Genomic DNA, 13,606 nt, shown 5'->3' on the forward strand with positions numbered 1-13,606 from the left:
AGCATCACTCAGGCCTCATTCAGACTGGGAACCTCTGCTGCTGTGGGGGGAGGAGCACTTTCACACTTAGTGATACTTCGCTGATCGAGTAACATAGTGACCCATCAAACACCAGGATGCCACATAAAGTCGTTCACTGTGACTTTCTCTACTTTCAACTGCTGCCGATCTGTCTTTTCACACCTCTTAGCACCTTTTCCTCTACAATCCTTTTCAGCCTCTGTCTGTTTGCAATGACCAATAAAACATTCCCTAATGTTCTACTGAATTTCACACCCAGACATTTTCCATGCGAGAAAGCTTTTTTTTTCTTCATGGTGTTGCGGTCTTCACCCCTCTTGTGGCTCCCGTTAAAGCATCGACTTATCTGGAAGCTTTCACCATCGTCACCTATAACGTCTCTCCCTTTGAGCTCACAGAGCAATTGCAACAACAGCTGTTGCCAGCGTCATTCTCACACATATCTTCTGATGTAACTGATAAATGTTTGACTTTTCCTTTTCATAATGCAACATATCAGTTTTTGTTTTTTAGTTGATGAAGAAAAAATTTGCATACATGAAATAAGGTTAAATAAAATTTGTGATGTTCAATCAATTTAGTAATTTTGTTACGTTAGCAACTGAAAATAAATTCAGTTGCTACAACGAGGGTGGTGGACATTCTGATAAAGCTCCATGCTGAGCTGGACTTACCTCATAGGGTGCTAGTGGGCATAATGACTTCCCCAGCTGGCCCCCTGGGACAACTGCACTCGTGCTCTGCACCTCTCCTGGCTGCTTGAAGCCACTATTATGTTTGTTTAGGGAAGATTAGCAACGTAAAACCCTTACGACGTCCTGAACATGCAGCCAAAGGAGACACGATGGAGAGGACAGCAGGAAAGAGGAATAGAGATTGATGGCTGGATGACAGTAGTGAAGAGAGTGGAATAACAAGATGAAAGTTTGGGTCATGAATGAAGAATGGGTGGACTGAAGGAAAGGGAAAAGGCAATAAATGCCATTCAGGACAAGTGTTTGGTGCTGGAGAGTTTGAACTGTGTTGTAGTGGTTTCTGAGGGAGCTCACGAGTTAGTTCATGCACAGCAGGGAGCATCCATAGACTTTCTTAAGAACCACTCATGGCTACCAGGTCCCTCAGTTATTCTCAGCAATATACGTTTATAGACACTAAACTGCTTTGGTAAATGCACCTGTTGGTGTGAAGCTGTCCTCTGGGTACTGTAAACTATTAACAACGTTTTTTTACCCACTAATCTGTTCATGTCTCTTGGTGGTTGTTGCTATAAATGAAATGCTCTGAGTTGTTTTGCAGGAATATACTTAAGACCTTTTGGGAATAAAACGTCCTTTAAATATTGTTACAACTCCCTAAGACTTAAACAGATAAATTTTAAATGGCATCCTTGATAGTGGGCAGCATGGTTGCACACTGAGCAGCGCTGCTGCCTCACAGAAAAAAGGTTTCAGGTTTGATCCCACTTGAGCCATGTTTGTGCTGGAGTTCTCTTTGTCTCCGTGGATTCTGTCCGGGTTCCCCGGCTTCCTCCTACCTCCGAAAACATACAATGTGTGTATTGAAAACACTAATTAGTCTTTAGGTGTGAATGTGAGTGTGAATGTTTGTCTATGTGGCCCTGCGATGAGCAGTGGTGGACCAGGTGTACCACAGGTGTGTGTTAAGCTGGAGCAGGAAACAGATGTTCCGTGATGGGTCTGGGACACTATCAGCACTGGCCAGCCTGCAGCCTCACTGCAAGGCTGTATTTCCTGTAGGCTTAAATCATGTCAGGCTGTGATAAGGAGAGCAGAGCACCGTGTTAACAACCCAGCTCTTTTTCAGAATAATCAGTGTCTCTGTGAACCTCAATGAAGATGGTCAGAAAAAAAACACAAGAGGTTAAAGCAGTGACTTATCCTGAATTGATTTCTTTTAAACGTGTGTAAAAATCATTTTATGTGTGAAGCCATTAATCCTTCTAAGGTGTTTATTTTTGTTCTCTTTACAGCCCGTGTCCCGAACAAGGAATGGGTGATGAATTTAACCTCATGGATCATTCAGACTTGTACATTTTAGACTTCAGTAAGTATCTTTGTCTTCCTCTGTGACTCGTTTTAATCAAAGGCATAAATCACCATGTGTCCACTGCCACTGTAAAATAAGATAACAAGCATTTAATATCCGGTTGTCTCCCATTTTATACAACCAGTACCCTCCTTACACCACTGGTCTCCTTCTCGCCTAGCCTAACATGCCTGACCTTGGCCCTGCCTTGCATTATCACGTTGGATACTTCAATTTCATGGACTTCCAAATATAGTCATTTCCTGTTTGTTCTGGGACGGCCTGTAACGCAGTCAGATCACAGGTCGGGTTTGTGTAGGTGGGTCTACACTGGGACCGTATGGACCTGGCAGTATCTAGTTGTATCCCTGTGGCACACGGCTCCACCTGACAGTCACGCACGCTACATGCTGCTCAGTATCGAACATATGGCGGGACAGCCATGACGATGATAGTCATTTAGAGGCAGTTTGTGAATTGTGGCTCAGTATCATGTTTTCATTTTCTTTTCATGTCCTTTTGTGGGGAACAATCAGGGTGTAATTTATTGTATCTTCTTTTCAGGCCCTAGTTTGAAGACGTTATGCAAAGTCGCTGTCATTGAATCCAATCTGGATCAGTTAGGACTCCCACATGATCTCAGGTCAGTCAGTCATCCTGTTCTCAGACATTAGCACTGTTTGAGTTGTTTTTCAAAGAGGCAAATTATGACTCATGTAAGTAATGGTAACTTCTTCATCTCCATCTGTACTTACTGTATATACATAGGTGCACATAACAGCAAGGTCAATAAAAACAAAGTGCTTTTGCGTACCACATTGTGTTTGTTGTGTCTAAAACTAGAGCTGAATTGATTAATTACAGTAAGACACAAGGACGCTGCCTCTGCAGTTATTCTGTGTTTGTGGTGTTTATGTGAGGATGATGGATGGTTTTTGTTCACATACACAAAGCTGCAGTCAGTGTTGGAGTTTACAAGAGGTTCATTCCCACACTGACGATGGGGTTTTCCTCGGGCTTCTCCTGTTCACTGTCCACAGTGCCACATGTCCAACTTTAATCAGCTGCAAGTGTTAACTGACCTAAATGGGGGTTTCAGAGGTAGGGGTCATAAAGCTCTGGTGGTGTTGAGAAACTGATTGTAGAGTCAGGACATCATTTCCAGAAACAAGTGGAATCAAATTAATGAAATTATAAGAAATTGTTTACTTTTGCCATGATTCTTACAAAAGATCAACCGTAGATGAAATTAATTATAACATAAAAATATGTGTTAAATATGACCAAAAATGTTATATGCAACCCTGCTCTAGTATAACTTACAATGAGGTTATTTGTAGCCTGGAATGCTATAGAACAGAGGTCCTCAACCATTAGGCCATCGAACATTTGGTATTGGGCATTGAAAAAAGAATAAGCTTGTTTAAAATCAAATGAATTTTATTTTCTTTAGTCTTCCAGACATTCTATGTTAAAAGTGCCACACACCCCTCCATCCTTGACTTAGTTGCAGATTTATTTTCATTCCAATCACAAAAGATCCACAGGTGGAGAAGAAATGGATCCGCAAGCCATTCATGAGCAAGCCAGGTGAATCAAGTTTATCCATGCTAGAAGAAAATCCGAAGATTACAAATGATGGTGGCCTTAAACCTATGTTTGAAACAACTTCAAACCTGTTTGCATTCTGGATCAAAGTCGAAGCAGAACTTCCTGACATCACCACAGGAAGTTCTGTGGTGAGGTTGCTATGGGGAATGGATTACGACCAGATACTGCCTGATACTTTCAATGGTTTCTTTTCACGCCTTGAAAAGGAGTAAAGCCCCGGATCCTGACAATATTTGCAGTCACACCATGCACCAGTGTATTGAACAACTTAAGGATATTTCTTTCTATCTTTATCAAAAGTGTGGACACTTTTGATACCCTCCCTATTATTTGGAAATGTTACATATAATTCCTAAGGTTGCGAACCCTCTGGATTACAAGCGTTCAGACCGGTGGTACTCACGTTTCTGGCAGGGAAACACTTGGAGAAATCTTTCTCTCTGGCTGTAGACAAACTCGATTCTCTTCAGTTTGCCTACCAAAATGACAAGAGAGTGGATGACGCAAAATGAATTCAAATTGATGCCATTAGGTCAATGTCACATGCAGCCGCTCAGGAAGACCAAACACAGGGACAAAAGACTATTCCAGGTCTTTTTTTCCTTCTACCATGATTTGGCTGAAGCCTGGCCTGAAGCTGCAGATATTATTAGTACTGTTCCCATTTACTTATTCATTGTTCTACTTATTGTACTTTGTACTTATTTTTATATTATTTATCTTACCTAGATTTTAATTTGCACTATTTCACACTTCTCATTTGTAAGCGTGCTTGGAAATGAATGTGGGTGATGGTCAACTATAGAAAGAGAATTAAGCTATGGTATAAATAAAGTAAACTCAACACAAATATATATGGTGGACAACTTCAGGTTTATTATCCTGTCTGCAAAGCTAGGTGTAAGGTGATTATGTGATTGTCACAGTAATAATTCCTAATTTATTTATTTTTTGACAAATAAATGAATAATTTATGAATCAACTTGAAGAGATTACTACTATGGCTTGTTATTATTTTGACTTTCAATATTATATAGTGATCTGCATATTAAAGCAACACTGACTGAAAGTTTACGACATGAATGTTCACATGAATACATCGTTTTAGATATTTTAGAAGAGGTTGATGGAATCTTGATGACCCAAGACATCACTAAAATGTTTGTAAGTATTTTTTGACTATGTTAATGGACGATGGAAACATCTTTTCTGAAATCATTTTGATGTGAAGATCATCAAACTCCTTTGACTTGTCGTCTCTTTACGCTCCAAGTGAAGAAGATGAGCTGCGTGTTGCCAGGCTGAAGATGGTCAAGGCGACTGGTTCTGTTTCTCCTTTTTCTTCTCAGATGTTAATTGGCAGACAAAGAACTGGTTTTGTTTCCAGTTCACATCCTCTACGTCTTCTACTCTGATGCAGACACTTGTAAAGTAGTTAATAAACACCAAATCCCCTTTTATCCATCTAAACTGTTGATGAAAATGTGCCAAATCTGAACTTCTTTTGTTTTGTTTTAATGACATGGACATACAGCAGTGTTAAAGTGAAGTATGACTTTTACACATTATTATTCACATTCTATGACTGAGTGGTTTTTAGCTTTAAATAATTTATGAATTTTTGAAACCCTTCTTGAATAGACTTTGGAGGGCTAATTTCTCATTAGACAAATGCATCTGGAAGTGGACATATGGACCCCGTGCCACATGATTCAGATTACTCCTGTTGGATTCCTCTCACTACCTTAACCACCTTGTACACACCTCACTTCAGATTGTGCTGTTGTCTCCCTTCACCCTCAGAGGGTTTCTGGTGGGGTCACAAGATTCTGGTTAACTCCCTTTGCCCCTCCCTGGCATCTCCAGCTCCAATGCCAATCTTAAACACACACGTCCAACAAAAAACGAACAAAGCATTTGAGAGGGGAGTGAGTGTGAAACCAGAGCCAGTGATAATAATCTGGAGCTCAACCTCTGACCTGTCAGCAGGTCAGCACTAGACCCGGTTCTCAGCCCCTGCTCCTGGTTCTCGTGTTACGGCATCCTCGCCCACAATGTAGCCCCTCATCATAAAAGAGTGGTGCACGGCTGGAGGACGGACGTCACACTGTACTGCAGTAGAAAAATAAAAATGTCAGACCATTAAATGTTTCCTAATAAGTAAGGAAAGAGGATATTCCTGGTATTTATTTAAGATAATTTCAGTAGTTAAGTAGTTGTATTTTGACTAAGGGCAGAAGTGAGCATTTGTGATCAGCAGTATGGTTTCATGCCAAAAAAGAGTACTACAGATGCAGTATTTGCTTTGAGGATGTTGATAGAGAAGTACAGAGAAGGCCAGAGGGAGCTGCATTGTGTTTTTGTAGATCTGGAGAAAGCTTATGACAGGGTGCTCGGAGAGGAACTGTGGTATTGTATGAAAAGTCTGGAGTGGCAGAGAAGTATGTTAGAGTGGTGCAGGACATGTATGAGGACTGTAAGACAGTGGTGACGTGTGCTGTAGGTGTGACAGAGGAGTTCAAGGTGGAGGTGGGACTCCAACAGGGATCAGCTCTGAGCCACTTTTCGTTCGCTATGGTGATGAACAAGCTGACAGACGAGGTTAGACAGGAATCTCCATGGACTATGATGTTTGCAGATGACATGGTGATCTGCAGTGAGAGCAGGGAAGAGGTGGAGGAGAAGCTAGAGAGGCGGAGGTTTGTCCTTGAAAGGAGAGGAATGAAGGTTAGCCGCAGTAAAACAGAGTACATGTGTGTGAATGAGAGGGACCCAAGTGGAAGAGTGAGGTTACAGGGAGAAGAGATCAAGAAGGTGGAGGATTTTAAGTACTTAGGCTCAACAGTCCAGAGCAATGAAGAGTGTGGAGAAGAGGTGAAGAAGCATGTACAGGCAGGATGGAACGGGTGGAGAAAAGTGTCAGGTGTGAGGTGTGATGGAAGAGTCTCAACTAAAATCAAAAGAAAGGTTTACAAAACTGGTGATGTTGTTTGGTCTAGAGACCGTGTCACTGAGGATGGATCAGGATCAGGAATGAGTACATCAGAGGGACAGCACATGTTAGAGGTTTTGGAGATAAAGTCAGAGAGACCAGACTGAGATGGTTTGGACATGTCCAGATGAGAGATAGTGAATATATTGGTAGAAGGATGATGAGTTTGAACTGCCAGGCAGGAGGCCTAGAAGAAGACCAATGAGGAGGTTTATGGATGTAGTGAAAGAGAACATGAGGGTAGCTGGTGTGAGAGAAGAGGTTGCAGAAGACAGGGTTACATAGAGGCAACTGTGGCGACCCCTGAAGGGAAAAGCCGAAAAGAAAAGAAGAAAAGGAGATCAAGAAGACGTATACAGAAATGTGTAAATGTGTATCTATCCCTGCGGAAGACAGGGATAGATAGACACAACTGATCCGCTGTGGCGACCCCTGACGGGAAAAGCCGAAATGAGAAGAAGATCATTTCACTTGCTTGGTTATTCCAGCTCTGTCTGTCTGAGCAACTCTTTAATTCAGAATTATTTGAAATAATGAAACGTAGAAAATATAAATTAGATCATGAGCCTCACGGGAGTTCTGCATGATTTGCTCCAGAATTAGGAGTTCCTCCTGGTGAGTCTAGATGTTGCAGGACGCACAGGTGTAGGTAATGTGATTTGCAGCGCTTTGAACTCAGACTGGGTCGGCGACAAAAGAGATTTTTTTATTATAATTTTTTTAATAATGAAATTATTATATAATATATAATATATATTTTATAATAAAAATATTTTTTATTATAGTTATTTCTAAGTGTAAACTGTATCCTGAGGCTCTTGTCTCTTTTTCCTTTGTTCACTCTAGGTGGGAACTGACAGCCATGACCACCAACAGCAACATCAGCAGGCCCATATTCTCTTCCCACGGCTGATGCCCTGAACGTCCAGTTCTGTGAACCAAGACTCCTTGGTCTGATTCAGGACTGGAGACTTCCACCTCTCCAATCAACTGAGCTCCAAAGTGTTTTTGTAAACTTTGGATCTGGAGCAGATTTATTTGCAACATTCTTCAAGTGCATACTCTTCACTGACCAAAATACCCTACATATTATTTCTTGAGCATCCTTTTATCTAAGGATATTTAAATCCTTGAGACACTGTTTATATGCGAGATAGAAATTTTTCTTCTTCTTTTTAGCCTCCCTAGAAATCTAATCAGCCTATGATAATCATAGATATCTAATCATAAGCACAGGAAGAGACATGATTCAGCCAAAGGTCTTGTGATCCAGCCTCTGCCTATGGGGCGTCATCCTGACGTCAAACTCAACAGATCATGTTTTTACGTACCACAACACCTGAATGGTGTGGATCTCATGGCTGCAACCTATTCACAAATCTGTGTAACCCTACCATGTCCGTTAAGACATAAGAGTTTATGTTCATAGCGAATGGAGTGGATGAGGCTACATTAATGCTTTGGTGTTAAATATAGGACATGTATTATTAGGTGCAGGATTTCTAGGTTGTTATGCTTGAAAAGGTTGTGTTTGACTGGCTTGCACCTCGTCACGCCCCCCCCCCCCACACACACACACAGGGCTCACAAGTGGACTGAAGCCAGAGTCAATCTGCAGTACTTCCATCAAAAATTAGGAAGACTCTAATCCTCTAGAGAAACCCTTTTTCACTGGGCGATTGGGCAGATGTTGCAGGAGCTGTCATGATTGTGACTCACTTCCCACCCCACCCCACTCGTACCCTGAGGTTTGTTTTTCAGTGCCAAACGTAGAAGGGAATCAAGATGCAAATCTACACATTGTATGTGTACAAGCACATCGTCCACTCTACACATAATCCTAGCCCACCCGGTCCGCCTGCTTTTGTGGGGAGATCTGCATAATGTAGTTGTTCTAGACAATCGGACAGCGCTCACAGACCCGTCCTCCTGAGCTGCTCGTTCACAGCGCTGTGAAAAAGGACATTGTGGATGTGTTAGTGTTCAACTTGCAAAGCTACAGCTCAACAGATGCTCTCAAAGTAAAGGGCTGTCATGAGATTACATACCACAGTTTGAGGATAACCAAGAATGGCTCAGTTTAGAAATGTTTTATTCGGGTTGTGTGCTTTTATTTTATGGATGCTATTTACAAATTGTAGAACAAATTTTTGTTTTTTACCGTTTTTCTCCACCCATTAACAAGGATGAGGTTGGTGGTGTTTTATGGTTTGATAGTCAACAAATCCAATACCAACAACAAACTTCCGGGTTTTCTCCACACTCTGACTTTCAGCTCGTTTTCTAGAACAGCCGGACTGTTTTTGAAGAGTTAATGTTTTAATAGGAACAAGTCCAGCATTTGTTTCAGACTGCTTTTAGTAGGGATTTGGTGCACATGCTCATATTTCCACCAGTAAGATGGTGAGTATTTTTTAAATTTCACAGTAGGATCCTATCAGTGTTCATTAGATCAGTCAGTTATTGGTTTTGGTGTTTTTATGGGATCCGTTGACACAAAGGAAAGAGCAGAGTTTGAATTTTAAAAAGTACAAATGAGAGAAAGATCATCAGATTGAACTTCATGACTTTGTGAGGGTGGATGTACGGGCAGAACGATCCCCTCTATTGCGATAGGAATGGGAAATGTTACCACACATGTAAGCTGCATCAATGCATTTCCCTCATGATATTTGAGGCTGCAGCTGTTTACCACCCGACCCGATAGTGTACTCTTTGAGTCCCTAATTGGCTGCTTAGAAGGACACTTGGGTCCTGAACATCAGGATTGGATGATACTGACCCTCATCGTAAATGTTTACAATATGTGTATTTCATGTGAAGCTGTGTAAAATCACTTTTACTGCAGGTTGGAGTCACAAAATAACTGCACTAAAGCCACCCGTGGCACACCGGGCCTTACAGACAGCAGACGGGTCAGTGCTGCTTCTTGCCTAAGTAGAGTTCCAGAGGTGGAGATGCTCACCCGCCCAAACCAAGTGTGAATTTTATTTACAGACAGGTGGTGCCGATGCAACGCAGTCTTACGTCTCTGTGCTTTACACACAAAGGCATATCACACCAGTGACTTTCCTCAGCTCCCCAGTTACAGGACTATGAAACCGCTAATGCAGTGAGACCATAAGGAAGCTAATCATGTGTTCACAAAAGAATAGTGGTGAACAAATCAACAAATTATGTGACACCAAATGTCACATAATTTGTGACATTTGGTGTCACAAATCTGATATTTGTTGTTGTTTTTTTGTTACTGTGTGGTGTGGATGTCATTTTTATTTTGGGAAGTGGTTATTTTCTTGTGTGCAGGTTATGGGTGATATTATCAAGAATATGACACAAACTAAATATTGATTATATGACAATATAGACACTATGGTTAAAAATAAAAATCATTTGCAACCGATTTCCTCATTGATGGTCATTCACTCACCTCTGGCTGCTGACACATTGTAGGTGGAGCTGAAGAATTAAAACATGAACACAGAGTCGTTCATGTATGTGACATTTAACATGGAGGCCCCTCTAGTATTTGGTCTGCAGCACCTCACAGAGAAACTATTGCTCTACCAATACAGTAGTTTGAGACACAATCGATAGTGAAGGTTGGAACAGCGCCTAGAATGTGTCAAACTGCTGGACCAGGGATCCGGTTTCACCTGACAAATTATTAAATGAGGTCCCCTAAATGTTCAGAATTTGCAGATTGATTAATTAGAACTAAATGTGCATCTTATATTTTAGAACAAAGCTCCCAAAATTTGTGCTAAAATTAATTTCTTGTATGTCAAACAATTAGCAACCCTACAAAGAATGAACCCAAACGAAGAAAACATTTAAAGTGACAAACCTGACACCCAAATGTTCTTCTGTGAACTTAGAATGACAAATGAGCAAGGATTTGTGATTCAAGCTGATTTTCAACAGCTTGAATCACAAAAGGCAGGATGGGATCAACAAACGTCCGTGAGGTGTGTAAGTTGCGCAAAAAAAAGTTCGGTATCATGACTAGGTATGAAGTGTCATCATGGAAAGGCTCAAGAAAAGACAATGCTTCACAACTTTGTGTAACAACAGTTCTTTTGCAAATGATTCTATTCTGTTTGTATTTTAAACAACAAATACAGCTCAATGTTCTTTTCAACAAATACATTTCTTGTAAGGAGAAAAAAATTATTGTTTCCACAAGAAAAAGTATAGATGCATAAAAACATGAGTATAAATAAAAAATGGGATACAAAAAGAAAAATTAAGAATAGTGCACATTGTCTAAAATCCAATAAAATCGATATTTTAAAATCAGTACAGCATTTCACAACTAACAGACTCATGAGACGCAAGTATGTCTACAAAAAAGCAAAGATAAACTGGTGGAATGCTAAAGTACAGACGTTTAAAAGTGAGCTGACTTTTCTGTCTGTTGGTTGTGTTCTACCATTAAAAAGCTATCAGTCAATGAAACAGTAAAACCGTGACCAATTTTCATATAACTATGCTTGTTTCATGTGTTTCTAACTGCTGAAACCACCACAGACGTCAAAAAATGAGTTTAGGACTCAAGTCTGATATGTGTGACTTCCATCTCTTGAAGCAACTGTACATAGTCGTCAGCAGGTCCTTTAGTGCCCCCGTTTCTGCTCTCCTACCCCAGCCAGTCTGTCTGATAGCCCTCAGTGGCTACTTTAGTGGGTACTCTGAAGCCTTGGTGCCACCCAACCCTCCCCCCCGACTGGCTGTCAGACAGCCTAATAGGACGTGTTCGGCTGCTCTGGGCCCCCATCATTAGAAAGTGTCCCATCATGGACCCCAGCTCCAGTCTTAGCCTCTAGCACCAGTAGCAGCTTAGCAGTTTGTTCCTGTCTGTCACCAGCCCTGTGCTATAAAGCCACTGTTATCTACGCTCTTAAGTGCAGGCCACAGACGAAGGGTCAGCTTAATGTGGGGCAGCAGAGACACCCTGTCCCGCCTGGCCCCGCCACACACAGGAAACAGGGCCACAGCGGGTCCCCCTCTCTGGCCTCAGAGCTGGCCTGATCCAGACAACCAAGGTGCTAATGCAAGCAGGTACTCATCCAAATGACTCTCTAATTTCCCTTCAGGACTCAGACTATCCCACCGGCCCTTGAGAATCAGACTGAGGATTTGTTCAGAGTGATTTGTTTTGTCTTGTCTCACATATCCCTGTGCAATTCAAGTTCTAGGTCTCTGCTCCAAGTGTTGAGGCCACTAAACTGGGGATTTAAGAAAAGAGCTGCTGCATGAGCATGGACCCTCAGAGAATACAGGCTGTAGTTGTAAAACCTAAACTTTTGCCAAAAGGATGAAAAATAAATTGATCATCCTGTAAGCTTAAATCTTTTCTACTAGTGTGAAGAGTGTTCTTGTAAAAGACTCTTCTTGGATGAGTGGAAGCATTCTACTGTGGTTTAGTGATGCTTAAAGTCTAGTCATCTGCTGAAAGTAGTGATATTGGGCCAGAGCCTCAGTGCATCATGTATCTTAATTCCTTATATCTGGGATTTAATTGATTCCAATACACACTTTTAAATCCCCATTTTTATTTTATTTTATTTTATATACTGTTATAATCCCCGAAGAGAAATTAAGAATGAAGACAAACTGCTTTTGCTGACTGCCTCAGAAGTCTAATTGCTGTTCAAACATTGAAGCATCAAGTTCCTATCATGTGACTTGAACGAAATTGGTTTCAACTTCAGGTGTACAAAGACTACAGTATTCTGAAAATATGTTACCTTCCATGTCAAAGAAGAGCAACACGGTCCCGTATGCGACCAAGAACACAACCCTGGTCCTTAAACATTACATCTGAGACACAACCGTTTCCCCGTCAGACAGACATACGGTGCCCTTCATTTGACACCAGATAATATCCATTAAACAGGCCCTGAGTTACACATTCACCAGGCACTGAGAGTGAATGCTGCATATGTTTGAATGAAAACTGTTATACAACAGACAGCAGAGCAACAATTTTCATTTCAGCCTCTCTCAGATTGTACAGGCGACAACGTCAGTTCTATCAGAATGAATGAAAGTCGCAGGTTTCTACAGCCAGAGGCAAGATACTGTATTTCATCTGGGACAATCAAACCACAACATTTAATCACACTTCACACGCTCAGGTGGGATTTTTGTCTGATAACCTCTGAGCCCCCACGCACCCTCATCTACAACAGCATAAATGCACAGTGGGTAGTCCTGTAGCCTCACAACAACAAGGTCCTCGGTTTAATTCCCCTTGGAGCCTTTGTATTTGGAGTTGGTGTGTTCTCCTCGTGTCTGCGAGGGTTCTCTCGGGGTTCTCCGACTTCCTCCCTCCTCCACAAACATGTCATTTAATTGAATTGGACACTTTGATTTGTCTGTGAGAGTGATATTTTTTGTCAGTCTATGTGTGGCCCTGCGATAAACTGGTGGCTAATCCAGGGTGTACTTCTCCTGCCCTATGTCAGTTGGCATACGATAGATTCCAGCAGATCCCATGACTCATTTGAAGATGAGGCGATTTCTGATCGTCTCAACTTCAATAACATGGATAAATGAATGAATGAATGTATGTATATTCATTCATATATAAATGAATGAAGAAACAGTTATTTGAATGTTTCCTAATTTGTACAAATGTGAAATGACAATAAATGAATTTTATCAGCAACTTCTTTTGCTTGTATTTGTGTATGTGTGTGTGTGGGGGGGTGAGGCTGTTAAACCAAACAGATTTTAAATCAGTGTTTTATTTTGTCTCTATTTCCGCTCAGCTACTCTACTATAAAGGAGATAATACTTGAATGATAATGAAATAAATCTGTTTATTTTTTATTTTTGTTTGTATCAAGTTGAGGTGTCTCTATGACGACACACACTAGATTATTTGTCACAGCAGAATCATCCATAACTACTGGACTCAGCAGTTTGAAT

At 41.1% G+C, this 13,606-nt stretch overlaps 1 protein-coding gene across 2 annotated transcripts in view; it reads left to right on the plus strand.

Moving 5' to 3' along the window:
- Positions 1-13,335, plus strand: part of klhdc3 (kelch domain containing 3) — a 37,894-nt gene extending 24,559 nt beyond the window's left edge. The window contains exons 9-11 of one of the 2 annotated variants that reach the window (XM_068327116.1): positions 2,012-2,085; positions 2,632-2,710; positions 7,517-13,335. In XM_068327116.1, coding sequence (XP_068183217.1) covers positions 2,012-2,085; positions 2,632-2,710; positions 7,517-7,583 — 220 coding nt within the window. In that variant the 3' untranslated portion in view covers positions 7,584-13,335. Of the gene's footprint in view, positions 1-2,011; positions 2,086-2,631; positions 2,711-3,606; positions 4,349-7,516 lie in introns of those variants that run through there. The other variant, XM_068327117.1, reaches the window with a different exon arrangement.
- Positions 13,336-13,606: the final 271 nt, after the last annotated feature.

The sequence above is a fragment of the Antennarius striatus genome, chromosome 11, assembly GCF_040054535.1.
Source record: "Antennarius striatus isolate MH-2024 chromosome 11, ASM4005453v1, whole genome shotgun sequence".
Lineage (NCBI taxonomy): Eukaryota > Metazoa > Chordata > Actinopteri > Lophiiformes > Antennariidae > Antennarius > Antennarius striatus.